The sequence below is a fragment of the Phyllostomus discolor genome, chromosome 8, assembly GCF_004126475.2.
Source record: "Phyllostomus discolor isolate MPI-MPIP mPhyDis1 chromosome 8, mPhyDis1.pri.v3, whole genome shotgun sequence".
In the NCBI taxonomy this organism is placed as follows: Eukaryota; Metazoa; Chordata; class Mammalia; order Chiroptera; family Phyllostomidae; genus Phyllostomus; species Phyllostomus discolor.
In genome coordinates, this window is record NC_040910.2 from 63,695,654 (window position 1) to 63,722,697 (window position 27,044).

General features: G+C 39.1%; 1 protein-coding gene across 4 annotated transcripts in view; it reads left to right on the forward strand.

The window, feature by feature from the left end:
* The window catches only part of ULK2 (unc-51 like autophagy activating kinase 2), a 113,096-nt gene that overhangs the window by 19,349 nt on the left and 66,703 nt on the right, over positions 1-27,044 (forward strand). For all 4 annotated transcript variants that reach the window (XM_036032947.1, XM_028534474.2, XM_036032946.1 and 1 more), the window contains 8 exons: positions 4,897-5,070; positions 5,897-5,970; positions 8,247-8,348; positions 9,362-9,420; positions 10,850-10,932; positions 14,778-14,825; positions 17,051-17,139; positions 22,914-23,082. In XM_036032947.1, the coding sequence (XP_035888840.1) occupies positions 4,897-5,070; positions 5,897-5,970; positions 8,247-8,348; positions 9,362-9,420; positions 10,850-10,932; positions 14,778-14,825; positions 17,051-17,139; positions 22,914-23,082 (798 nt within the window). The remainder of the gene's footprint in view (positions 1-4,896; positions 5,071-5,896; positions 5,971-8,246; positions 8,349-9,361; positions 9,421-10,849; positions 10,933-14,777; positions 14,826-17,050; positions 17,140-22,913; positions 23,083-27,044) is intronic.

Below are 27,044 nucleotides of genomic sequence, written 5' to 3' on the forward strand. Positions count from 1 at the left end.
ACTCCTTATTAGATATTTCATTGGTGAATATCTTCTCTCAATTGGTAGGTTCTCTTTTCATTTTGTTGATGATTTCCTTTGCTGTGAAAACACTCTATAGTTTGATGTAGTCCCATTTGTTTATTCCTTCTTTTGTTTCCCATGCCAGAGGAGATATATAAGAAAAAAATGTTACTAAGAGCAAAGTCAAACGGTTTACTGCATATGTTTTCTTCTAGGAGTTTTATGGTTTTGGGTGGTATATTTAGGTCTTCAGTCCATTTTTAATTTATTCTTGTATGTGGTGTAACAATGTGGTCTAGTTTCATTGTTTTAAGGGAACTCTCTTATAGGTAACTAACTGCCTTTTTCTTCCTGCTTTTTTGATTTTCTCTTTGTCTGTACCCTACTGGGGTGTCCAACCTTTTGGCGTCTCTGGTCCACAGTGGAAAAAGAAGAGTTGTCTTGGGCCACACATTAAATACACAAACACTAATGAAAATTTATGAGCAAAAAAAAGAGGTTTTAAGTAAATTTACGATTTTGTGTTGGGCTGCATGCAGCCCACGTGCCACAGGTTGGACACCCTGCGTGCTATTCTAATTATGATGTGCCTTGGTGTGGGCTTCTTTGGGTTCATCCTGTTTGGGACTCTCTGCACTTCTGGACTTGTATGTCTTTTTTTTTTCCAGGATAGGGAAGTTTTCAGGCATTATTTCCTCAGATACGTTCTCAGTCCCTTGAAGTCTCTCTGCTACTCTGGTACCCTGTGATGTGGTGATTGTTATGCTGGATGTTGCACTAGAGGTCTCTTAAAGTATACTCATTTTTTAAAATTCTTTTTTCTCTTTGCTGTTCTGATTGGTTGTTTCCTGCTACCTTATCTTCCAAATGGCTGATTAAGTCCCCTGCCTCATATACTGCATTGTTCATCCCTTTTAGTGTATTCTTTATTTCAGTTATAGTCTTCATTTCTGACTGGTTCTTTTTTATGGTTTCTGTGTTCTTTATTACGTTTACTATTTGCTTGTTGATGTTCTTACTAAGTTCCAGTCTTTTGAACTCTGTTTCTGGTAGGTTGCTTGTCTATATTTCATTTAGTTTAGGGTTTTTGTTTTCTGTTTTTTTTTTCTCCTGTTCTTTCATTTGGGGCATGTTTCTTCGTTCTTCCCACTTTGGTTGCTTCCCTGTGTTTGTTTCTAGGTATTAGGTAGAGCTGCTACATCTCCCCATCTTGATAGAGAGGCCTTGTATAGTGGGTGTCTTGTGGGGCTCAGGGGTGCAGTCTCCCTGGTCACCTGAGCCAGGTGCTCCAAGGGTGTCCCTTGTGAGGGTTGTGTGTGTCCTCCTGTTGTAGTTAAGCCTTGACTCTTGTTGGAACCTCAGTGGGAGGGATTGATCCTCAGGCTAACTGTGAGGATTGGCTATGACCACAGTATACAGCTGCTGAGCTTGTACACTAGGGTTCATCTCAGCTGGCTCTGGTGCATGCCAAGACCACCCTTGGGGTGTGCTGTTTTGGAGGTATGTGGGAAAGGCCATGCTGCAAACCAAGGCCAGCTGCCACCAGTACCAGGCCTGGGCTGCTTAGCAAAAGACACAGGGCTCAGTGAGGCCTGCTGCTATCTGTTGGCTGTTGGTGAGGCACAGCCACTGAAAGAGCCTCTTCTGGTACCTGAGTTGTGTGAAGCGGGTCTCAGGGAGTCCCCAGGGTTGGATGAGTGGTGTTTACCAGGTTAATGCAGATTTAGATTTGAGAACAGTGCTGTGTTTGTGGCCACTCAGAAAAAGGCACAGGGCACACACCAAGGCCAGCAGCTGCCTGACTGGGACCTGCAGACCTTAAAGAGATTTTTAAAGAAAATCTGTAGCATAGGCCTGATTGGCTTCGTGGTGCCAAAAGAGCCTCCAGCAGTAGTTTGTTGGGTGGGGTGGGGTCTGAGCGGAGTCATCAGGATGGGGCCTGTGGTGTTCGCCAGGCTAATACAAATTCAGATTTGACCATGTGAGATGAAGAGTCGACATGGGAAATATGGTGCTACTTGCCAGCTGTATGGGAGGAAGGTTCAACACAGAGACAATGGTGGCTGTCCCTTCAACTCTAGCTGAAACCACACAACTCTCTCCAGTGTCTCTGGTGCCTTCTGAACAGCTGACCCTCTGCCAGGGCCCAGGGTGTGTGTTTGCAAGTGGCTGAGTGTGTGCAGGAGCCCTTAAAAAGACACCTGGGTTTCCAGCAGCCTTCTGGCTCACCTGGATGGATGGAATCGCTGCTAATTCTCACAGCCAGATGTTATGGTGGCTCCTGTTCCTGGTCGTGGTGCTCTAGGTCGGTGAGCTCAGTGTGGAGCCAAGACCCCCCTCTGTAGTTGAGATATACCTCCCAATTCTCAATTGCCCCTTTTGGGTGTGGGGCCAGCCCATTTCACATCTCTGCCCTTCCTACCGGTCTCAATGTGGCTTTTTCTTTATATCCTTAGTTATAGGACTTCTGTTCAACTTGTCTTCAGATGGTTCTTCAGGTTGATTTTTCTATAATTTAGCTGTAATTTTGATGTGGTCATGGGAGGAAATGAGCACACCATTTACCTACTTTGCTATCTTGATTGGATCCCAGTAACAGTGTTTTGGATCTGAGGTTGGGAATCCACAGCTGCAGGATTGATGGTATATGTTGTTGATGGTATATATACCATTTTATATAAGGAACCTGTGCATCTATTGTTTTTATTATCAGTGTGGCGGGGGGGGGGAATCCTGGAATCATGTCCCCCAATGATACTGAGAAACTAGTATATTAAGTTTTTTTTTTAAAAGATTTTATTTATGTATTTTTAGAGAGGGACGGGAGAGAGAGAGAGAGGGGAGGGGGAGAGGGGGAGAGAGAGAGAAACATCAATGTGCGGTTGCTGGGGGTTATGGCCTGCAACCCAGGAATGTACCCTGGCTGGGAATCGAACCTGGGACACTTTGGTTCCCAGCCCGCGCTCAATCCACTGAGCTATGCCAGCCAGGGCTGTATATGAAGTTTTTAACGTGGGAATTCGAGTTTATCGGATTGTGTTGAGAAATGCACATCTCTTGTTCGTAAAAATATGTGAGTTTTTACTACAGGTTGTACCCAGAAACAGCCTACACTAAACTAGATCATTAATTTTCCCCCAGGGGAACAGATAGTGTTAGAATTTGGATTCTGAATTAAGTAAATTTTAAGTATATTCAATTGTGTGTCATGGGACAGAGATATAAGTTCTAAGTAGCTACAGCCATTTAAAGTAGAAAAATTTTTCTAAGCCATAGAACGATAATGTAAATGAATGAAATGGAAAAAATACTATCCATTTTAATTGTTGCAATATAATTTAAGTAAAACATTACAAAAATAAAGCTTCAGTGTTGCTTTGACCCATTCATTAATATGTAATAATTTATCTCTTGCCATTAGCAAGACAGTAGTTCTGGAATCATGTACCATAAATTTAAATAATAGTCATCTCAAGGGTATGGGGGTGTAGAAGATTTTACTTTTTACTTGTCTTAGGGTATTTGAATTTTTATTTTTTTACAGTGAGCATCAGGAACAGAATTCCAAAGAATTAAGAAATGGGGATAGGTTAAAAATAGCCCTCACAGTAAAAAGTATTTGATAATTTTTAAACCAAAAGGATTTATTTTATTTGAAGATGTGAATACATAAAGTGCCATTTAATATGTCATTAAAATGATTTTAAAACCATAATATTTTACTTGTTCCAAATATTATTTTCATATCTTTATCTTAATTGCATATAGAAAGGTAGTATAGAACATATTTTGGAGTTGTATGGATGACTTAGATAGGGTCATGGATATTAAATTCCAAATGGAGTTTCATGGAATTATACTTGTTACTTTTAGCTTCATTACAATAAGGAGTTTATATTTGTGTACTGACTATATTGAGTATCTTTGTGTCAGGCCTTTATTTAAAGTCTTCATGATTGAATATGCTGTCTTGTTTGATTGTCTCAGCAATCCAATGTGATTAGCCTAGTTTCAGCTTTTTATAGATGAGGTTTGGGCACAGAAGGATCATCTTCCAGGGTCACAGAGTGAACAGTTCGAGGAGCTGGTCTTTGAACAAAGGCACTCTGACTCCAGACTGTTAAAGCATTACACAATCCAGCATGCATACAGAAACACTGTAGCATTTGCTGAATAATGACTGTCCTTAAAAAGAATTTTCCTCCTGCCTCTTTATCATACTGAGAACAGGTTAAAACATTTCTTCTGAAAGGTGTCTTTACTTATGAAAGGTGCTGTGGTGGGGCAGGAGTGTGGGTGGCAGGGGAGATTAGAGGATGAGGGTGTAGGGACACAGGTCCTGACAGGTCAAAGTGGCAGTAATGATCAAGTGTCTCCATCCAAGGACTTCATCTGTTTCTAATTTGTGCTGGTATAATGGTTGGAATTGAATATGGACATTTATCCCAGATATTTGACTAATATGAAGGGGAACTTACTTTCTGGTTTGTAGAGGGGACTCACATTTGTTGAGCACCCGCTGTATTAAGAGTAATGGACAACAGTGTGGTGATTGCTGGGGGCAGGGGGACAGGTATAAGAGGACTAAGTGGTAATGGAAAAAAATACCATAAAGATTTAAAAAAGAGTTATGAGAAAGGAAAATAAAAAATGAACACCAGTGAAAATACAAGATGCAAATCTAAATCAGTTCTCCTTACAATAGATTAATTAAAACTTTTGAGATATGTGCTGTCTCTTCATAGACTTAAGTTATTAAAGTAGAAAAAGGGGGGAAAATGTGTATCCAGTTCTCTCCATGGTCTCCTTAGCAACCCGATTCTATTGATGGCATTGTGCAGATGGTATTTGATTTTGTGTGCTTAAATATTTATCTGTCTCCTTTTGTCCTAGCTAAAGGAACTCTCAGTGAAGATACCATTAGAGTGTTTCTGCATCAGATTGCAGCTGCTATGAGAATTCTGCACAGCAAGGGAATAATCCACAGGGATCTCAAGCCACAGAACATCTTGCTGTCCTACGCCAATCGCAGAAAGTCCAGCGTTAGTGGTGTTCGCATCAAAATAGGTCAGTGTCTGTGTGTTGTTTCATGTAAAGAACATCTTTGAGAGTTGGTATTTTTAGATAATTTGATTTCAGCTTTGTTAGAATGAGTGATTTTGTTGATGCACTTGGAAATTTTTGTTGAGTTCAGTGAGGTGTGAACCCTTATTGGCAGCATATGGTAAATTTCACACAGGGCCAAATGGCTCATGTTAGGAACTCTAGATATGAATCCTAGCAGGAAATCCTGCTTCTCCTCGTCAGAGGGAAGCTGAAGTATTGCAGTTGTTGGCAGCAAATTAGTGACCCAAATTTTTTACACCTTATGGGATTTTAACATAAGAAATCTTAAAAGACCATTTTGTTCAGCCTTCTTATTTGGCAGTGTTTTTAGCTCTCATATCTCAAAATTATTTGAAGCAGTTTGTAATGCTAGATACTTTTTTAAAAAAACTTTTTGTTGTTAGAAATATCATTTCTTAGCAATATCTTAAGAAATTTCTGATGTTATATAGGTTACACCTGATATCTGGAGGACAAAGACAGTTCAGTTTTAATAAGAACTATATTAATGAATTATTTATTATAATTAGTGCTTGCTCTAGCAAAGCTTGGTGCTTTCTCCTTTGTTACAAAACTGGCAGAGCAGTGACTTGTACAATTGGTGACTTCTTTCTCTTAGACTGTTAAAATTGAGATAGCTACTTTTTTTCTTTGGTAAACAGTTTTATTCGATGGCTGTTAATTTCTCACATTTTTTTGTGCCCTCTTGTATCTTGAAGAATCTTCATCTGTGTTCATTGTGAGCAAAGGTATCATTTGTTTTTCTCTTCTTTATTTTGTGGAATAGCGGATTTTGGTTTTGCTCGTTATCTACACAGTAACATGATGGCTGCGACCCTGTGTGGGTCCCCAATGTACATGGTGAGTGAGATTTTCATCCTCCTGTGTTTGCAGAGCCTTAAGCATTGCAGCATGCATGTAATGCTTGTTTCCATGCAGGATGGGAGTTTATATTGAGTTCGAATTGTTATTTATATTACTAACATTAATTATATTACTGATAATGCTGTAATACAGACATATTTTTTTTAAAGATTTTATTTGTTTATTTTTAGAGGGGAAGGGAGGGAGATAGAGAGAGAAATATCAATGTGCGGTTGCTGGGGGTTATGGCCTGCAACCCAGGCATGTATCCTGGCTGGGAATCGAACCTGCAACACTTTGGTTCCCAGTCCGCGCTCAATCCACTGAGCTACGCCAGCCAGGGCTTACAGACATATTTTGCTTTGAGATAGCCGACTGTGAAAGTTAGTCATCCTTGCCCCTTGGTTTTTATTTTTATTTTTAAATTAGTTATTGTGGTAGAAATTTCCTATTAAATTGAAAATATAAATTGCTGAAGTATGATCATGCTATACTTGATGTGTAATGTTAGGAATACTCAAAAAAAACCTTTTGGGGATACCCCTTCAGCTCTAGGATATGCTAACCTTTTGCATGTTGCCTCTCTTGACAACTTCTACAGACAGGACCCCTGTCTGTAGAAGTTTTTTTCATTGGTGTTGCACTTAAAGCTGAAAAAGCTTAGTTAGCTCCCCCTTTTTCCTTTCACCTGCACAATGTCAGGTCTGACAGGGTAGGGCTCTGAAACTTCTGGACTGATGTGAAATCACAAGCCTAGAAACACCTTTAATTCTGCAACTTCAGAATTTTGTGAAGTAAATAAATATGCCTATTTCAATTCTATGTTTAAAATGGATTTATTTTCAACTGGGATTTCTTTCTTTCTTTTTTTCTTTTTGAGAGATGAGAGAGAGAGAGAGGAAGAGGAACATTGATTTGTTGTTCCACTCATTATGCATTCGCTGGTTGATTTTTGTATGTGTCCTGACCAGGGGATTGAACCAATAACTCTGGCATAAAGGGTGACGCTCTGACCAACTGAGCCACCTGGCGAGGGTTTTAATTAGGATTTCATTTAATCAAAAATCAACTTTGAAATCGTGGGAACTAGTAAGCAAAGTTAAAAAAAATTTTTCATAAGATTTAATTTCTTGATCATAATTTTTACTGTTTATTATAAATTTTTAAATTCAACATAATTTAAAAGTTATTTTGTACTTCATAAGTACGAAATTAGTCCAGCCTTGGACTAATAGCTTTAAAGATAGGGAGAGTGCTTGGGCTGCTTTTTAAAGGAAATTGACCCAATAAAAATTTTAGAAGAGACAATAAAAAATGTTATACCTGGAAAATAAAATTTCAGGACCTTTAATATATGTATGTTTCTATTTAATGTTTGTCCTGATTGATGGTATTTGTAAAAAGCAACATCTAATGAGAGGCGGGAAAATAGCTATAACAAAGCAGCAGGGAAATGCCTTTGCTTTTAAGACAGTTTTTTAAAAATCTTCACCTCAGGGTGTTCATTGATTTTAGAGAGAGGAAGAAAGGGAGGGAAGGAGGCAGGGTAGAGAGAGAGAGAAAAACATCCATGTGAGAGAAACATTGATCAGTTGCCCCCCTTGTGCACCCCAACTGGGAATTGAATCACAACCTAGGTATGTGCCCTGACTCAGGATTGAACCTGTAACCTTTTTGGTGTATGGAACGATGCTCCAAGCAACTGAGCCACTCAACCACTGCAAGATTTTTATTACGTGTTTTGTGGTACAGTTTTTCTATTATTTTAAAAGCTTTTAAATGACAGAAAAAAAGGAATAATATAGCAAACACTTGTGTACCTACCACCTATATTTAACAAAGTTTATGTTTTGCCATGTTTGCCTTGATTTTGTTTTTAGGAAAAGAAATTATTTCATACAGTCCAAGTTCTTATTGTACCACCTCTCCCTTTTTCCATTTCTCACTCTTCTACTCTCATAACCTAGAAGTAATCGCTGTCCTGTAATTGGTGTGTATATTTTTTAATTATTATTTTACTATATTTTATGTACACCTAATAATAGATAGAAATGCTTGTTTCTACAGCTTCTTTTCATGCAACATTGTTTTTGAGATTTACCAGTAAATGTCATTGTATTCACTATAGTATCATTGTGATTAGGGAAATAATCACAATGTGTTGTTTTTATTTTAGTAGTTTTGTTTACAGTGTGACCTTTTCCAGGTAATTAACATATGATATTAATTATGTAATAATCTATTGCATGTCTCTTGAATGTTCTCACCCCCAGGCTCCTGAGGTTATCATGTCTCAACATTATGATGCTAAGGCAGATTTGTGGAGCATAGGAACAGTAATATATCAGTGCCTAGTTGGAAAACCACCTTTTCAGGTATCCTGACTTTTTTTCTTATGTGCTCAGTTTTGGGATCTTTTCATTTTGCAGTTGCATTTATAAAATGGAGAATACTTTGAAAACAATGTTTTTGGTTCCTTTGTGACTTTCTTTGATTTTGTTACAGGCAAAAAACTGCTGTAGTGAGCCAGAACATTTTTCGCTTTTCCTTTCTTGTCTGCCTTCCCTTTGTAGTTGGGCTGAGCATGAAACACGTTTTCCAGGGTAGTGAAAATGAGTGAGGGCCAAGGCTAGTCTGGGAATAGCAGAGGAAGCTGTGTCTCCAGATACCTGTTCTTGTCACTGCTGGGTGAGAGAGCTAGTTGTTTAGGCTCTATGAAGATTGTTTTGGGTCTGTCCCCTTTCCTCCTAACGCCTGACATCTTATCAGAAAGAGGCCCTCTGGAATATAATCGTGTGATTCCTCTTGGGTACATGTTGCATAATTACATAGAGGTTCTTTGAATCTGAATACTGGATCAAAGTGAACTTATTTGCCCAAGATAGTATTTAAAGAATTAGTGACACGGCCAGGTTAAGCAGTGAATTTTCAGATCTGGTTTGTGTGTAGCAGCAGCTTTGCTAGTTCAGCAGCTCTTAGGACGAAGGGGCTACTTGTTATTGTGGAGACTGAAGAGTGGCAGCATACCCAGTACTTGTCCTTGAACCTTGAGCTCCTAAGGTAAAATACTCGTACACCTGATTTTTTACAGTAACAATGTGCGTATTGGATAGGCCATGAATATGGGTTCTTAACCTCCAGAATAGTGCTTCTTAACCTTTTCTAAGTTTCAGGCCTCTCTGAGAGTCTGACCTCAGTACCAATATGCAGACTTGGCATGTAATTTCAGAGGTTTTATTAAGTTCCTTGTGGCCATCTGTGTACTTCAGCCATACATGGTTTCAAGTTCAGAATCTGTACTGTATAGCAAGAATATAAGCATCGAATATATGATTTGGAATTTTTGTCCCTGTTATGTAGTAAATTAAACCTTTTTTTTTTAAAACAGGCCAATAGTCCTCAAGACTTAAGGATGTTTTATGAAAAAAACAGAAGCTTAATGCCTAGGTATGTGTTTTGATTACATTGAGCTTTATAATTTGTAAATACAGTGTTATTTACTTGAACTCTTTGTTTTATGTATTTCTATTATTGAACCTTTTTCAATGACAGTAATGAGAGCATTTTTTTCAATAAGAAATTGGAAAATTACCAGCATTTCATAGGTGCCTGTGTAGTGCTGTGTCATTTGTCTTTTTTTTTTTAATATTTAAAAGAAAACCTGTGGAAGTTATATATAGTTTTCTGTGAGGAGGAGGAGAGGCAAACAGAATAGATGTTCATAAAGCAGAAAGTCACTTCCCCCTAGGTCTCGCCCTCTGTCTAGAGATGATGAGAGTTAGCTGTGTAGCTTTCAAAATCTTTCTTGTGCAAGTTCTTTTGTGTCTTTTGTGTCTTTTGTGTCTAAATGTGTCTTTTTTACACATTTGAATGCTTATTTATGTATATATTTATAAACACACATATAGTTCAATACAAATTACATCATCCTTGCAAATTATTCTGCCACTTTTTCTGCTCTGCAGTATAGCATAGACATTGTTTAGCAACTATTGCATTCTTTTGAATGGCTACATGTAGTCTCATAGATGTATCATATTTTGTTTAAGCAGATGCTTGTTCTCACTTTCTGATTACTTCAGACAGGCTTTAGTGGGGGTAGAGAGGGAGAGTACATACACACACTTATGTATTTCCTTAGGTCAAACTCCTGGAAATGGATTGTTGGACTGGAGGTGTGCTCTCAAAGTGGCTGTTTCCACTCACACAGCAGAGAGGGCTCCTTTCCCCATATCGTTACCGGGTGGGGTGTTGTTCAACTTGATGCCTCACAAATGGCAGAGAACACATTAGCTATTAATTTAATTGGCATTATTCTCTTTACTAGTGAGGCTAGCTCTTTTTTTATTTGTTTGATGTCCTTTTTGTAGTTTTTATTCTGTAAATTGTAATTCCTATTATTTCCTCATTTTTCTTATTGGATTTCAGGGCTCTTATTGGGTCTTTTTCTTATTGGATTTCAGGAAGCTGTATTATTTCTCATTTGTGTTTATTTAACTCTGCCCTTTTCCAGGAAGAATTGGAGGTGGCTCTTTTTCTATTAGAGAACTCTGTAGCATACTTCTTAGTACCAGGTTGAAGTTGTGTTAAAACTCAAGACGGACTGTCCTTGTGAAGTGCCTTATTCGTGTAGTTGTTCCAGCATATCACAGTAGTAAGCACAATATAGGAGGCTTCCCAAATTGATGCTGTCTCTCAAAGGCAATTGCTTCATGTGTTTTTTTTTCCTTTAAGGAGTAAGGCTTTACTCTGGTCCTCCTGGTATGAAAGGTAGAATTTGTGAAACTGCATATCCATTTTGTTTACTCTGTTTAAGTCAACAGTAACATAGTTAATAGAAACTCACCACTTCAGTTGTTTTTTCCTTTTGCCTCAGCATCCCCAGAGAAACATCACCTTATTTGGCTAATCTCCTTTTGGGTTTGCTTCAGAGAAACCAAAAAGATAGAATGGACTTTGGTAAGTGATATTTTCAGATTTCACATGCTTTCTAATTTTATTTCTTTGTAGTCTAAAAAGATTTTTTAAAAAAATATTCTGTTGAGGCATCAGAAGAAAATTAAAGTCAATTTCACTTTTCTTTCTATCTCTCTGTCTTTTTTCTTTCACTTATTTTGTAAATATTTATTGAGTGCCTGTTATGTTTTAGGTATGGGGGGTAGAGTAGTAAACAAAATCCCTGTCCTCAAAATGTATAAATTCTTGTGGAGGAGAGACAAACAAATGATAAGTTCTAATTATGTGCTTTATTAGAAAGCGATAAATACTGTGGAAAAAATAAAGAAGAAAGAGGAAGGAGGGTGGGGGATTAAACTGTTAAATAAGGTAGTCAGTGAAGGCGTTTTTGAGAAAGTGACGTTTGAGCAAAGGCTGATGGACATGTGTGAGCTGGTGAGCCATGTGGGTGTCTCTGGGCAGAGCTTTTCAGCAGTATAGCCAGTACAAATGCCCTGAGCTGGGGACATGTCATGTAAACAGTTAGACTTGGGCTTTTGCTTAAAGTGTGGTGGGAAGCCATTGAAAGGTTTTGAGCAGAGGACTAATATGAGCTGACTGATGTTTTGGAAAGGATCGGTCTGGTTGCTTGGTGAGAACAGATTGAGGTGAGGGGCCAGAGGTCTGGGAGGAAGCTGGGAGACTGACTAATCAGGAGACTATTGCAGCCACCACATGAGAGATGATATAGCTTAGACTTTGGTAACAGCAATGGAGGCGGTAAGAAATTTGTTGAATTCTGGATCTTTTTGGAGGCAGAGGCCACAGCGTTTTGAGATGAATCTGATGTGGGGTGTAAGACAAAGAGAAGACTCAAAGATGAGTCTCAGGACTTTTGGCCTGAGCAACTGAAAGGATGGAGTTGTCAGTTACTGAATGTGAAAGGCTATGCGGATAGAGCAGGTAGGGGCCAGATCAGGGGTTTAGGTTGGACATGCTGAATTTAAGATGGCCATTTGACATCTACATATGATATCAAAAGGTACCTGGATATCAGAGGAGAGATTGAAGCTGGAGAAATATTTGGGAAAAGATTCACGAATAAGGAATGAAGGAAAAACACCTCAGAATCCTGGTAGAAAAGTCCCTAACCTCAAAAATGGGGTTTAAGGAGCCAATGAGAGGCACCTACTTGTATGGTGATCCTTGTGAACACGTGCTCCGCATCTAAGAATTTTGGATTCCTTTTTTCAAATTTATTTTTGAAATCCTCACCTGAGGATATATTTATTGATTTTAGAAAGAGAGAAGACTGGTGGGGAGAGATAGGTTGCCTCCAGTATGCTCTCTTACTGGGGATCAAACCTTCAACCTTTTGGTGTACAGGACGATGCTCCAACCATCTGAGCCACCCTGCCAGGGCTGAATTTCAGATCCTTAAGGTAGAAGTTCATATCATTGATTTAAACCTTCTCTTATAATGTAAGCGTTAAAGCTAAAAATTTCTCTCTAAGTAATTTATCACAATCTATTTTCAAACACTATTTCACTACTTCCTGTGTAATCAAAGAACTTAGAACACTTAATATTGTAGGGATTATCCAGTATTTGAAGGTTTGAAAGAACATTTATCCTTGAAACTATTTGGGTCTCATCTCCTCTTTGGGGCACAGGGGACAGTTTGTTAACTTGTTGTTATCAATCTGATGTAAAAATAGAAGGACTTCAGAATGACAGACCAGAAAAACCATGTAACATGTTTAATGAAAATACTTATCAAATTAACTCTGATCTTCAATTTTTTGGAAAAAAAGTTTGTTTTTTTTTTCTGTAGCAATAAATATAAAAGTTATAGAAATTTGCAAAAGTTTATTCCATAATTTTGGTCTGTTAATGGATATTATAGAAACCCACATAAGCTTCCATATAAGATAGACTGGGGTTTGAATTCGGGTCCCTTGACCTGCCCACTCTTTGACACTGGGAGGGAGCCATGGCCAGTGTGTGCTGTAGGTCCTGTCTCTGTGGGAGGAGGAACGTGCCTGCAGACTATTGGTGAGAATGGCACCGGAGCTAGTGTGCAGAGCACTCAGTTCACCATTCTAGTCAGTGTTCTCGGCAGGCGACAGCCTGGGTAGTTTCTGTATAAGGGAATATATATTTTCTTAAAAGTTTTACAAAATTGGCATTAACTTTAGTTCATGTCATTGATCAGTATTTTTTTCTTTCAGAGGGGAAAATTAAATCAAGGGTTGCTCTTTCACCATGAGAAATAGGGGCCATCAATGAAACAACGTATTTGGGAATAATTGTTTTAAAATAAGTTTATAAATTTTTCATGCTGTAGCAGTTGATTTGGAAGGTGGTTATAGAGTCTTTGCATTCATCTATCTAGTTTTTTTCATTTATATCTATTCTTTTTTATCCCTATTATGTCTTCTGTAAAGATCAGCATATAGCCCTCGCTGGCATAGCTCAGTGGATTGAGCGCGGGCTGCGAACAAAGTGTCGCAGGTTCGATTCCCAGCCAGGATACATGCCTGGGTTGCAGGCTATAACCCCCAGCAGCCGCACATTGATGTTTCTCTCTCTTTATCTCCATCTCCCTCCCTTCCCACTCTAAAAATAAATAAATTAAAAAATATATCAGCATATATATATATATTTTTTTTTTTTTAAAAAGATCAGCATAAAAAATCTTACATATCAAACTAGAATTTATTATGTATATTAATTTTTGTTTTAAAAAGATCTAAGGTAGTAAACTCATGTTTCTCTTCAAAACTCTCCACATTTCCATCCCTTAGCAAGTGTTGTGATTGATACATACGTTGAGGAGCTTTGGGTATTTTGGTGCAACTCATGAGATCCTTCAGAGTAGAAAATAATTTAGTCTGAATCTGAATTAAGTTTATCTCTGATTTTGTACATGTATTAAACCTCCAGGGTGGTTTTATGCTTCCCTCCTTGCTTACTCTGTGATATTTAATATTATACAAGTCAGAGACTTAATGATAAATGAGGTCATCTGTGTGGGTGTTTAAGAAATAAATAATTTATACATATAGGGAAATAGAGTAAAATAATGAATTATTATGTAGTATTCATCTACTTATTAATTTTCTTTAATTATCAGGCTTATTGTGTAGCTTTTATTCTTGGTGGATAGTGAAGAAATTAATAGTTTTTTTAACATTTTATTTTAGATTGACTTAGAGAGAGGAAGGGGGAGAGAGAGAGAAACATTGATTTGTTGCTCCACTTACTTATGCATTCACTGGTTGATTCTTTTATGTGCCCTGACTGGGGATTGAACCAGCAACAGTGGAGTATCTGGATGATGCTTCAACCAACTGAGCTACTGGCTAGGGCTAAAATAGTTTTTTCTTTTAAATAGTTTTTGAAACTAGCTGAAGGAGTACTTCTCCTGGGGTAGAAGGTTAGAATTTATTGTACACATTAGCTACCAGATTTCCTCTTAGGACGATGAGCAGCTGAAGCTCAGAAATATGCCTGGGAAGGGCCTGGTCATACAGTGTAGCACTCCTGGGGCTGTCTGCTTGAGTGCGTGCACAACAGAGGGCATGGCTGCACCAGGGTTGCTCCAGGGCCTCAGTGTGTTGTGCTGGGAGTGATGTTTTGAGGATTCACAATTACTATTTAAAATTTTTCATTGATTAAGAATTCCTTATAATTTAAATGTTTTGATTTATAAAAATAATATGTTCTTACATTGAAAGGAATTGGAGGCAACATAAATAAGTTAATTATTTATGCACTCAAAGCCATTATGTTGACTACATTGACAAAATTAACCTATTTGCTAGTCAACATTTTTGTAAAGGTTGCATTCTTATTTTTCATTACAGAAACATTTTTTAGCCATCCTTTTCTTGAGCAAGTTCCAGTAAAAAAATGTGAGTACCCACTTTTTGTGTTCTTACTAAAGAGTGATTGCAAACTTAAGGAAAAATTAGTATTTTGTATTATATAATTAATTTTTTATTATGCTTCTCAAGATTTTATTGACCTTTTTTTTTAAAAAAAATACCTGTAGTTACTTGTGTTTATTTATTTATTTATTTTTTAAAATATATTTTATTGATTATGCTATTACAGTTGTCCCATTTCCCCCTTCACTCCCCTCCCCCCTGTGCCCCCTCTCCCACCCACCTTCCCCCCCTTTAGTCCATGTCCATATGTGATACTTATAAGTTCTTTAGCTTCTACATTTCCCGTACTATTCTTGCCCTCCCCCGATCTATTTTCAACCTACATTCTATGCTACTTATTCTCTATACCTTTTCCCCCTCTCTCCTCCTCCCATCCCTACTGCTAGCCTCCCCTTGTGCCCTCTATTTCTGTGGTTCTGTTGCTATTCTAGTTGTTTACTTAGTTTCTTTTGGTTTTGCTTTAGGTGTGGTTGTTAATAATTGTGAGTTTGCTGTCCTTTTACTATACATGTCTTTTCTTTATCTTCTTTTCTTAGATAAGTCCCTTTAGCATTTCATAAAGTAAGGGCTTGGCGATGATGAACTCCTTTAATTTGACCTTATCTGAAAAGCACTTTATCTTCTCTTCCATTCTAAATGAGAGCTTTGCTGGATAGAGCAATCTGGGATGTAGGTCCTTGTCTTTCATGACTTGGAATATTTCTTTCCAGCCCCTTCTTGCCTGTAAGGTCTCTTTTGAGAAATCAGCTGAAAGTCTGATGGGAACTCCTTTGTAGGTTACTGTCCCCTTATCTCTTGCTGCTTCTAGGTTCTCTCCTTCGTTTTTACCTTGGCTAATGTAATTATGATGTGCCTTGGTGTGTTTCTTCTTGGGTCCAACTTCTTTGGGGCTCTCTGCGCTCCTTGGATTTCTTGGAAGACTGTTCCCTTTGCCAGTTTGGGGAAGTTCTCCTTTATTATTTGTTCAGATAACTTTTCCACTTGTTGGTCTTCCCCTTCTGGTACCCCTATAATTCGGATGTTGGAACGTTTAAAGGTGTCCTCGATGGTCTTAAGCTTTTCTTCGATTTTTTGAATTCTTATTTCATCATGCTCTCCTGCTTGGTTGATTCTATCTTCCTTCTGGTCCACTGTGTTGTTTTGAGATTCAGATTCCTTCCTTTCACAATTGGCTCTTCTCCGTGTGTCTTCCTGCATCCCTTTTATGGTAATCTGCATTTTTTTCATGTAATTTGGATCCAAAATCCACCAGTTCCGTGAGCTTCCTGATCACCAGTGTTTTGAACTGTACATCTGATAGATTGGCTATTTCTTGGTCACTCAAAAGGATGAGTCCTGGGGGTCTGATCTGTTCTGCTGGAAACATATCTTACGTCTTTCCCTGTCTCTCCTATTATTTTACTTATTTATTTATTTATTCTCCAGTCTGGTCGCTCTTGTTACAGTGGGGGGCGGAGCCTTAGGTGTTCACCGGTGCTGGGCCCCCCAGTCGCTAGCTTGTGACGTTATATGTGGGGGCAGGGGCGGGAGCGGGGACAGGAGGGATCAATGGCGACCCTTCCGTTCTCCTGGAGTCAGACACTTCCCTGGGCTTCTAGGCTGTGAGCTCTGCCCTGATCCCCAGTCGCTGCCCCACTGATTCCCCTAGCCGCCGCTTGCGTACTCAGGGATCACCGCTACACCACTGCGCTGGCTCCTGCGTCCCGGATTGCTGTCGCGCCAATTCTGCGCCAAATTTCCCCCGACCTCCGCGCGCCTACGACCCGCGCCAGCCCCACGCCTGCTCGCTCGGCTCGTAGTCCCCTACCAGTCTGGATGTACGGGTCTACTTCAACTTCTAGGCTGTCCGTCTTCCATTTAGATAAATCCTCTGACAGTTCTGATATTATGACTGCAAATCATTGTTGTAAATTATTGTTGCTTTGTTCTTGGTTGTGCGAGGAGGTACGGTGGGCCCACCTATTCCTCCATCTTGCCGGAAGTTCCTACTTGTGTTTATTTAATAAACGTTCTGTTTTTCCTTCCAAATCCAAGTTGAAATCGTTTTTAGTAATTGCTGCATTTAATAAGTAGGTGAATGTGAATATTTGGTCAACACAAAAATGCAGTAGTGTTGACAGGTTTTTCTATTAGACAAGTCATGTACTTGAACTACAAAGTGGTGTTTTTCTTTGTGCTTCTCCTCACAGCCTGCCCAGTGCCAGTGCCTGTGTACACCGGCTTTGTCCCTGCAAGTGCCTGTGGCAGCTCTCCCTCCTGTCGTTTTGCCTCTCCACCAGTAAGTTCTGGTTTTATTAAAAATGATCTGAGAGTTTGAGCTTTTGTGTCTGTTCACAAATGGAGCCTGTAAATGCATTGTGGGTATTCTTTTTATACATGGCATTTACTAGTACAGCTGAGGCTCAGGTCGAATGGACCTAGATTTTGACCTATGCACTTATTTAGCTGTGTAAGCTTCAGCAAGAAATTTTACCTTTTGGGGCTGTTTTCCTCTGAACAGTGAGTATCCTACTTTCAACTTTTTCATGCCTTGAATGATACTTGCAAACAAAGAGTAGCTCTTCGTTAACTGTGGATAGATAATTAATACATACTTATTTTATCTGAATGTCATAAATAGTTTGGACATTTATTATGCATAGAATTTCCAATGGTGGAGGTATGACCCATGATGCAGATTTCACCCTTAGTTGTGATTACTGGCCCTGAAAGGTTGTTGTGCTCCAGCCTCTTTGTCCTGCCGAGGTTCCCAAGCTATTTCCTCCATGGCTGTCTTCCTTCTGGCCCAAGTGCTTCTTTCTGATCCTGAGAACTTCTGGTAATTTCTGGTCACTACTACTTCCTCCTTTCTGCTTCAGGGTCTTACTTTACCCTCTTCTGTACTTTTCTAGACTGACCCTCCCTCAAGTCTCTGTTACAGCCTGGGAGTGTTGTGATCTTGAGGCTTTCCTACAGGCTGAAGGTCCAAGGACTCCTGTGGCAGCTCTTGTATTTCTCAGCTTAGCCTGGCAACAGGAATTTTGTCAACTGTTGGCAGAAGGGTGGGGGGAGCTGTAGAGGAAGTGATTGTATAATTAACTGGTTGAGGCCACTCAGGTTTCAAAGTAGAGGGCTTGGAAGCCTCCACAGCCCTTGCCATTATTAACTAGGACAAGTGATTTAATCTCTGAGCCTGTTTCTTATGTAAAGTGAGTATAATTTATCATTCCAGGAGCTTTTTAAAGGATAAATGAGCAAAAAGTCCTTATTACAGTGCTTGACATACAGTAAATACTTAGGAAGTGGCAACTCCTATTTGTTTTCCAGGGAAGACTGACAGCCCTCAGCTAACGCACATTGCTAATCAGCCTTTTCAAACAGAAGAGTCTTAAAACTGGCAAAAACCAAAACAAAATAAAAAACCAAAACCTTTTTGTACAACCTGCAGACTCGAGCCAAATAGAAAAAAAACAGATGGACTAATAAGACTTACAGTATAGTTCCATGAGTTTAAGGAAATGAAAACACTGGATTTAGAGTGATTGGGATACAAATAGAGGAAGTATATTGACAAGGAAAGACTCTAGACTTTATTTGGAGCTGGGCACAGCTGGCTGCAGAGCCTGCTCACTCTGTGACTTTGGGCAAGTCTGGTCCAGAGCCGAACTATGGCCCTCCTCTGTAAGGCAGGCCTCATAACTTGCTTAAAGGGCAGTATGTGGTCATATGTTCAAGGTGCCTGGCCATAGTGAGTACTTGATAAACTGTAGCTATTGTTAGCCATATCTCGATATATTTGATACAACGTAATACACAATATGGAAAGCAAAGCTTATGCTAGAAAAAGGAAGAACCAGAAGACTGTGTGGGAGAGGTGTTGGAGAGCAGGAATAAATTTGCACAGCAGGATGGTTAAACAACCAAGGGATGAGGAAGAGAGAGGCCAATGGGAGGGACACTTGAGTTGGAAATTACTCTGGCTGGGGAGAGCAAGGTAGTATTCTTTGCTGGCTAGACAGCACTGAAGAGATCAGAGCAGGAGCCAGGCTGGGGGCTGCTGGGGAAGAGCAGGAGGGAGTGCTGACCAGAGGAGCCAGGACGCCTATGCTGGAGGGAGGGAGGAGACAGATGCAGGAGGGAGTGAGAAGGCAGATTTAGATGCTAAAAATGTTAGCGGGAAACATTTTTACAAGACTTTTAGTAAAAGCTCATGCTTAAAGTGAAAATAAGGAAATCTGAGGAATAAAAGGAAAAGGGAGAACATTTCTGTATAATTTCCACTTAGTGATATTAGAAAATGGGAGCTTGATAGACTTTTAATATAATCTGCCAAAAGTAAGATGATTTCATACCTGCATCTCTTCCTTCCTAGGGCAGAAGTAGACTCCTTTCACCAAGGGTTAATACATACAGGTGTGCACATATAACAGTCTTTCTTTTTAAATACTCTTCACATACATATCCAGCTGCTTCTTTTTTCAGACAAATCTTTGAAAGGCAAAAACAAAAACAAAAAAACGCCCACAGCCTTAAAAAAAATAAAATAAAATCCATAAATCCAAATCACTTTTTTAGTTATGTTACTGGCTATCAGTTAAATACTATTTAGATAATATCTCTTCAGTATCTATTTGTTGGTCTCATATCATTTATTAAATGCCTGCTTTGTGTGAGATTCTGGTTGATACTAATCAGTGCTGTACCAGGGAGTTAAAAACCTCCTTATATTAAGGAGCTTTTAACTGTGTGGAAAAAGGCAGATAAACCAATCACTATGAAGCCCGTGATATGTGTATTTTTACTGAATGTGGGAATGTGGATGAGGGGCGTGACATCAGACTAAGAGCTAAGGAAGGCTGTTCAGAGAGGGCATGGAGCTGAGGTGGAAGGAGGAGCCAGCCCAGTGAACCAGTGAAAGAAAGCACTGCAGGCAGGGCAGTCTTCATTCAAGAGGCCACGGCAGTATGACCCACTGCAGGAGTGCTGTAGCCCTCCACACCACTGAAGTTTAAAGTTAGAATTAAGTGAAATTTAAAAATTCAGTTAGTCACACTAGCCACTTTTCAAGTGCTCAGTAGTCATATTTAGCTAGTGGCTGCCATACTGGACAGTTAGATACAGAGCTCTTCCATTATTGCTGGAGGTCCTTGTGGACAAGACTTCTCTAAGCCATTCAGTCTGGTGGATGGAAGGAGCATGGTGAGGGGAAAATAAGGTTACAACTCTGGCTGTGTGCCTCAGTGGATTGAGCACCATCCTGCACAGGCCTGGATTGTGGCAGGGTCCCCGGTTGAGGGCGTGCAAGAGGCAACAGATTGATGTTTCTTACATTGATGTTTCTCTTCCTCTCTTTTTCCCTCCCTTCCCCTCTCTCTAAAAGTAAATAAATAAAATCTTTAAAAAAGAAAAAGTTACAGAGGGAAGGAGAAGCTTAATCTTAAAAGAATTTGGGTGTTGAATAAAAGAGTTCAAATTTTATCCTAAAGCTGTGTTATTTAAATCATTTTAAGCGGAGGCATGATATGATCCACTGTGTGTTTTAGCTGGCTTCTTCCAAAAGCAGGGTGAAAAAGTAGACTGGAGACCAATGGAGGGGTCTCTCCTAGAGGAAAGAGAACAACCGAGACAGTTGCAGCTGTATTTGTGTTTGTGTGTTTTAAGAATGAAGGCCTAACCTAAGGCAGCAGTAGGAAGGGGAGAGGGGAGTGGGAAGCAGGTGAGAGAATGGTAAAGAGTTTGCAGAGCTTGGAACATAAGGAAGAGGGAGACCCTGAAGGCACTAGTGAGGAGGCATGGGGAGCAAGGCCTTAGAGCATAAAGGGGACGAGTTAACATTGTGTGGGCCAGGCACAGGGGCCAGACCTCTTCTGAGAAGGCCTCGGCTGTAGAGGCATCATCACACAAGTGGTAGTTGAAGGGAGGGTGAGAGTGGTCTCTGAGGTGAACGTACAAAATGTGAGGGGCAGAGGGTCAGGGTAGGTTCTGGGGGAATTCTGTACTCTTGTCCTCCCCTTTAAGGATCAGATTGAGTAGCAGGCACCAACAAAAGAGAAGTAGGAGGAAAACCAAGTTGCGGGGTCACTGGAGGAAGGGGGAGTGTCAAGAAAAGAATGTTCCACAGGTCCCCTGCAGCAGAGAATTCAAGGAACTTAAGGAACAGAGGAAGCATCCACAGGACTTGGCAACGGGAGTTAACTAGTAATCTTAGTAAAAGCAGTTCTACTGGAGTTTTGAAGGCAGAAAATGGGTTAGGGTTGGTTAAGGGATACATGAGAAGTGAGGAAGTTGAGTCAGTGAAGATTGGTAATTTCAGGAAACATTGTTAAGAGAAGGTGGTGATTGAGAGAACTGCAGGGGTTCAAGAAGTGAGAAAATGAAACATGTTTGTATTACAGATGGAAAAAGTCAGAAAGCTGGGAGGGTGAGAGTGCCAGGAGGGAGGGAATTTGATCTAGGTCCTTGAAGAGGTGGGGAGAATGGATTTAGAACGCAGGTGGAGAGACTAGCTTTGGGTGAAGGAGAAGCCTGTCTTTCACCAAGATGGTTGTGGACACAGATGATTTTATAAATAGCAGGGGAAGAAATTTAGAGAGTTTCTGCCTAAACCACTGCAAAGAAGTTGTGGACATACTTGGAATCACATCTCAACTTGACTGCTTTTTAGTTGTGTAATCTTGGGCAAATCCTGATCTTCTGAGTTTTGTTTATTTAAAAGTAAAATGGATTTCATAATGGCACAGAAGTTAGGTGATGCCAGGAGACCTCTCAGTAGCGCCCAGCCCATGGCTGATATTCAGTAAAGTTTATTCTTCCATCTTCCCTTCCTTGAGGCATGAATTCTCTTTAAAAGTAATGAGATTTTATGTCATGTGTATATCACACACACACATGTGATAAGGAAATTTCCTTGCATAGTGACATTCAGAGAAGCACCGGCAATGAACTGAGTGTTTAAGACTTGGGTTTAAAGAGTGTTATTTTTTCTTTTCTTTTTTTTTTTTAGAATTTTTATTTATTTATTTATTTTCAGAGAGGGAAGGGAGGGAGGGAGAGAGAGAGAGAGAGAGACAGAGAGAGAGAGACAGAGACATCAATGTGCGGTTGCTGGGGGTCATGGCCTGCAACCCAGGCATGTACCCTGACTGGGACTCGAACCTGCAACACTTTGATTCGCAGCCCGTGCTCAATCCACTGAGCTACGCCAGCCAGGGCTTCTTTTCTTAAATAGAAACAAAGGTTAAACTTAATGGGGATTTGACATAACACACAGTAAGTTATGAAGTTCATTGTTTTAGGAAACCATTGTATAATCAAATCAACACATTCAGTTAGAGTTGTCACTAGAGTCCTTGAACTAGACAAATCCCAAAAGATAGTTACTTATGCCTAAGTATTTGTTTAAATATATTTATGTGTTTTTCTTCCCTTTCTGTCCTATCTCCCACAGACTAACTCCTCCCTGTAACAAAAGAAAAACAAAAGAAATATACCCACACCTTTCATGTTTTCAAATCTTTCTTTTTGTGAGTGTAAATAAATCTCTAGGCTTAAATGTAATTATCCTTATTGATTTATTTACTTTTTTACATACTTATAAGAGACTTATAGTCTCTTGCTTCCCTATTTATAATGTTTTCTTCATTGGAGATTTAAAACTTTGTGTGCTTTCAAGGTGTCATTCAAGTCCCTGGACATTTTGCTTTAGTCATTAAGGGAACAGTTACTGAGTATCTGCTTTGTGAGGCCACGAGCTGAAACTGGGGATTCTGGGATGGGGCAAACTCACCTCAGAAGTTTTAGGAGAGGCCTACAAGTTATTGTATATGTGATTGGTGGCATGATACATTTTTAAGTATCACTTTTGGAAAACATTTTTAAAGTCTTTATGCAAAGAGGTTTGAAACTGCTTTTCTAAGGGAAAGATTTCCAAAGAGGTTTTTTGAAATTTTAGATGGAATTGAACTTTATGCCCACTTTGATGAAAAATAAAAAAAAAAAATTCTTTAGTCTAATGGCTATTCTGACTTGTACTTTCTTCTTAGGCCAGTTTTAATTTTATGTTGTTAATTTTAGTCCCTTGCAGATATGCAGCATATTCAGGAAGAAAACTTATCCTCCCCACCATTGGGTCCTCCCAACTACCTACAAGTGTCCAAAGACTCTGCCAGTACTAGTAGCAAGAACTCCTCTTGCGACACGGATGACTTTGTTTTGGTTCCACACATCTCGTCAGACCACTCATGTGAGAATCTTTTCTGCTTGTACACATTCTGTTTCTTAATTTACTAGACTAGCAATTTTTTAACCTTTATTTCACATTCTCTTAGGTAGGGCATTTTCAAATGGGCATATTATTTAGTTGTTTGAATTCCCAATATTATGTACCTACCTTTCTAAAATCTGCTCCATCATCTTCCATAACACAATAACTTTGTATTCTGAAAGTAGATGAAAACTTTATAGGAAATGATCTCAAACTCTGTGTGTATCTAAAGAAATAGAGAAGCCATCAGAATAAGAGAAATTAAATTAAATTTAAGGAAAGAAATTAAAGGAGGAGACTTCTTTTGGAAAAAAACCCCTAAGAGTAAAAGGAGACTTAAAACAATCTGGATGTCCTTCAGAAAATAATGGCGTAAGTTTAGGAATGAACTTCATAAATATATAGGAAGAGTTTTTGCAGAGGGAGATGAACCTGTTACAGAACCCCAGTCTGTGCTGTTGTGGAACAACTGTAGGGTTTGACTGCCCACTGCCAAGAGGCATGACTCCCAGTGTAAGAGTTTGGTGAGAAAGGAAAGGGGTTAAAGGTTATACTGATTTAAAATAATGGCAGATTTCTGCTGTTAAGTCCCACTGCCTGCCAAACCAGGCCAGTTTCAGAATTCGCCACTTACAGGTACTGTCTTTCAGAGAAGTAGAAGTCTGCAGCTCAGCATTCCCAGTCACAGTTCAGCTCCAAGCATCTCTCATGAATCCCGGTGGCCAGCCAGGTGCTCACAGCTCCGTTGCCTCTTCTGCCATCTTCTCCAGGCAGATTTCCAGGCCGAAGCATGTCAGACTCAACTGACTTTCTCTCACTGCAGACCTCGTGGGCTTGTGCACGTGCTCGCTCGCGCGCTCTCTCCCTCTCTCTGTCTCTCTCTCTGTCTCTCTCTCTCTCTCTCTCTCTCTCTCTCTGTCTTTCTCTCTGACTAGTCTGCCCTGATGTAAATGCTTAGCGTGGAACTTCCTTTGTGACCTGAAATCCAGCCCTTCCTATGGTGTGTCAGCATCTGCCATTTTTGCCAGTTCCCCAGTGTCTTTTACCTTCTTTTGGCTGCCATCTTCAGTTAGCACAAAAGTCCTTGGTGACACAGGGCCATCCAGGGTACAGCTGCCACTCCCCCCACCCCTTCCCCACCCCTCCAGTCACAAGTCCCTGAATGTTCTCAGACACAGTTTGCGCTGGAGGGCAGCACTGTTCGCTTCAGAAAGGCATGGCTGTTAACTTGCCAATGTTGTTCAGTGTATCTTCAACACTACCCTCTGCTCTCCCCTCCCCCCAACCTGCCTGAAGACAGGATTGTAGCAGCTATTCTCCTATTTTCAGGGGACTCATGCTCTGTACTCCATTACAAATCCAAGTTGACTAAATGGTATATGCCTGTTTATATTGTCTGTTTTTTCATGTGTGAGTTTTGGCAAATTGTATATTTCACAGAACTGGTCCCTTTCATCTAAGTTATCAAATTTGTGGGTATGGAGTTGTTCATAGTAGTTCTTTTATTATCTCTTTTCCTATTCCCCCTAGTATCTTATCTTTTTAATTTCAGTGGGATCTGTAGTCATGTCCCCTCTTTCATTGCTAATACTACAATTTGTGTCCCTTCTGTTTTTTAATTAGTTAGCTTGGCTAGAAGTTTATGGATTTTCTCAATCTTTTCAAAGAAACAACTTTTCATTTTATTGATTCCTGTTTTTAGTTTCATTGATTTCTGCTCTAATTAGTATTTCTTTTATTCCACTTCCTTTGGATTTAACTTGCTCTTCTTTTTCTCATTTCCTAAGGTGTAAACTTAGATTATTGAGTTTAGATCTTTTTTGTTTCTAATATGTGCATTCAATGCTATAAATTTCTTTTCAAACACTGCTTTCACTACTTCCCCAAAATTTTGGTAAGTTGTGTTTTCATTTTCATTTACTTCAAAATATTTTTACATCTCCCCTGAAGTTTGTTCTTTGACCCATGAGTTATTTAGAAGTGTGTTGTTTAATCTCCACGTATTTTGGGATTTTACAGTTGTCTTTCTGTTATTGATTTCTAGCATTATTCCATGGTTGTCTAAGAGCAAGCATTGCATGATTTTTATTCTTTTAAATTTGTCAAGGTATGTTTTATAGTCCAGTCTGTAGTCTTTCTTGGTCAGTGTTCCATGGAAGTTTGAGAAAAATGATGGTCTGTTGTTGTTGGATGCAGTAGTCTATAGGTGTCAGTCAATGCTGAGGTGATTGATGGTGTTACGGAGTTCAACTCTGTCCTTACTGACTTTCTGTCTACTGGATCTGTCAGTTTCAGAGGGAGGGTTGTTGAAGTCTCCAACTATAATAGTGGATTCATCTATTTCTCCTCGCATCTATCAGTTTTTGTCTTACATGGTTTGACTCTTTTGTTACGAGAGTACATGTTAAGAATTTGTCTGCTTATATTTATGTAAATATGATTTTATTATTATGTAATGCCCTTCTTTTTCTCTGATAATTTTTCTTAGTTTAAAGTCTGCTTTGTCGAAAATTAATATAACTACTTCTTTCTTTTGATTAGTGTTAGCATGGTTTATTTTTTCTATCCATTTATTTTTTAATCCTCACCCAAGGATATGTTAATTGATTTTAGAGAAGAAAAGAGAGAGACGAAGAGGGAGAGAGAGAAACATTGATTGGTTGTGTTCTGACTGGGGATTGAACCTGCGACCTTTTGGTGTATGGGTGACGCTACAGCCAACTGAGCCACCTGGCCATGGCCTCCATCCATTTACTTTTAATCTATATATGCCTTTATGTTTTAATGTGAGTTTCTCTTATGTTTTGATACACTCTGAAATCTTTCTTAATTGGCACATTTAGACCATTGACATTAAAAGTGATGATTGGTATAGTTAGATTAATATCTACCATATTTGTTACTTTTTTCTGTTTGTTGTCCCTCTTCTTTGTTTCTGTCGTTGTCTTCCACTCTTTTTGTGTCTTGTTGTTTTAATTGTTTGTTATGATTTCATTTTCTTTCTGTTAGCACATCAATTATACTTAGAAAAAATGTACATAATAATAATTCAAGTCCACTTTCAAATAACACTGTACTACTTCATGGGTAGTAGGAGTTCACCTTATAATAACAAAATAATGCTCCTTTTTTCCTCCTGTCCCTTGTATCATTGTGGTCATTCATTTTGCTTGTATAAGCATCCGTAAGCCTATATACATATATACACATATAATGTATATAAGGATATGTAACTGAATATATGACATTGTTTCTATTATCATTTTGGACAAACTGATACCTGTTAGATCATGTAAAAATAAAAAAAATGAAGTTTTATTTTACCTTCACTTATTCCTTTATTTGGTGTTCTTCTCTTTTTGTAGATCCAGTTTTCTGACTCATTATTTTCCTTCTCTCTAAAGAACTTTTAACATTTTTTGCAAGGCAGATCTTTTCCTCAGCTTTTAAAAAAATATATTTTATTGATTATGCTATTACAGTTGTCCCATTACCCCCCTTCATTCTCCTGCACCCTGCATACACCCTCCCATCCACATTCCCCCCTTTAGTTCATGTTCATGAGTCACAAGTTCTTTAGCGTCTACATTTTTTATACCATTCTTGCCCTCCCCCTTTCTATTTTCTACCTACCATCTATGCTATTTATCCTCTGTACCGTTTCCCCTTCTCTCCTCCTCTCACTCCCCTGTTGCTAACCCTCCATGTGATCTCCATTTCTGTGGTTCTGTTCCTGTTCCAGTTGTTTGCTTAGTTTTTGTTTTAGGTGTAGTTGTTAATAATTGTGAGTTTGCTGTCATTTTACTGTACATGTTTTTTACCTTCTTTTTCTTAGATAAGTTCCTTTAACATTTCATATAATAAGGGCCTGGTGATGATGAACTCCTTTAACTTGACCTTATCTGAGAAGCACTTTATCTGCCCTTCCATTCTAAATATGG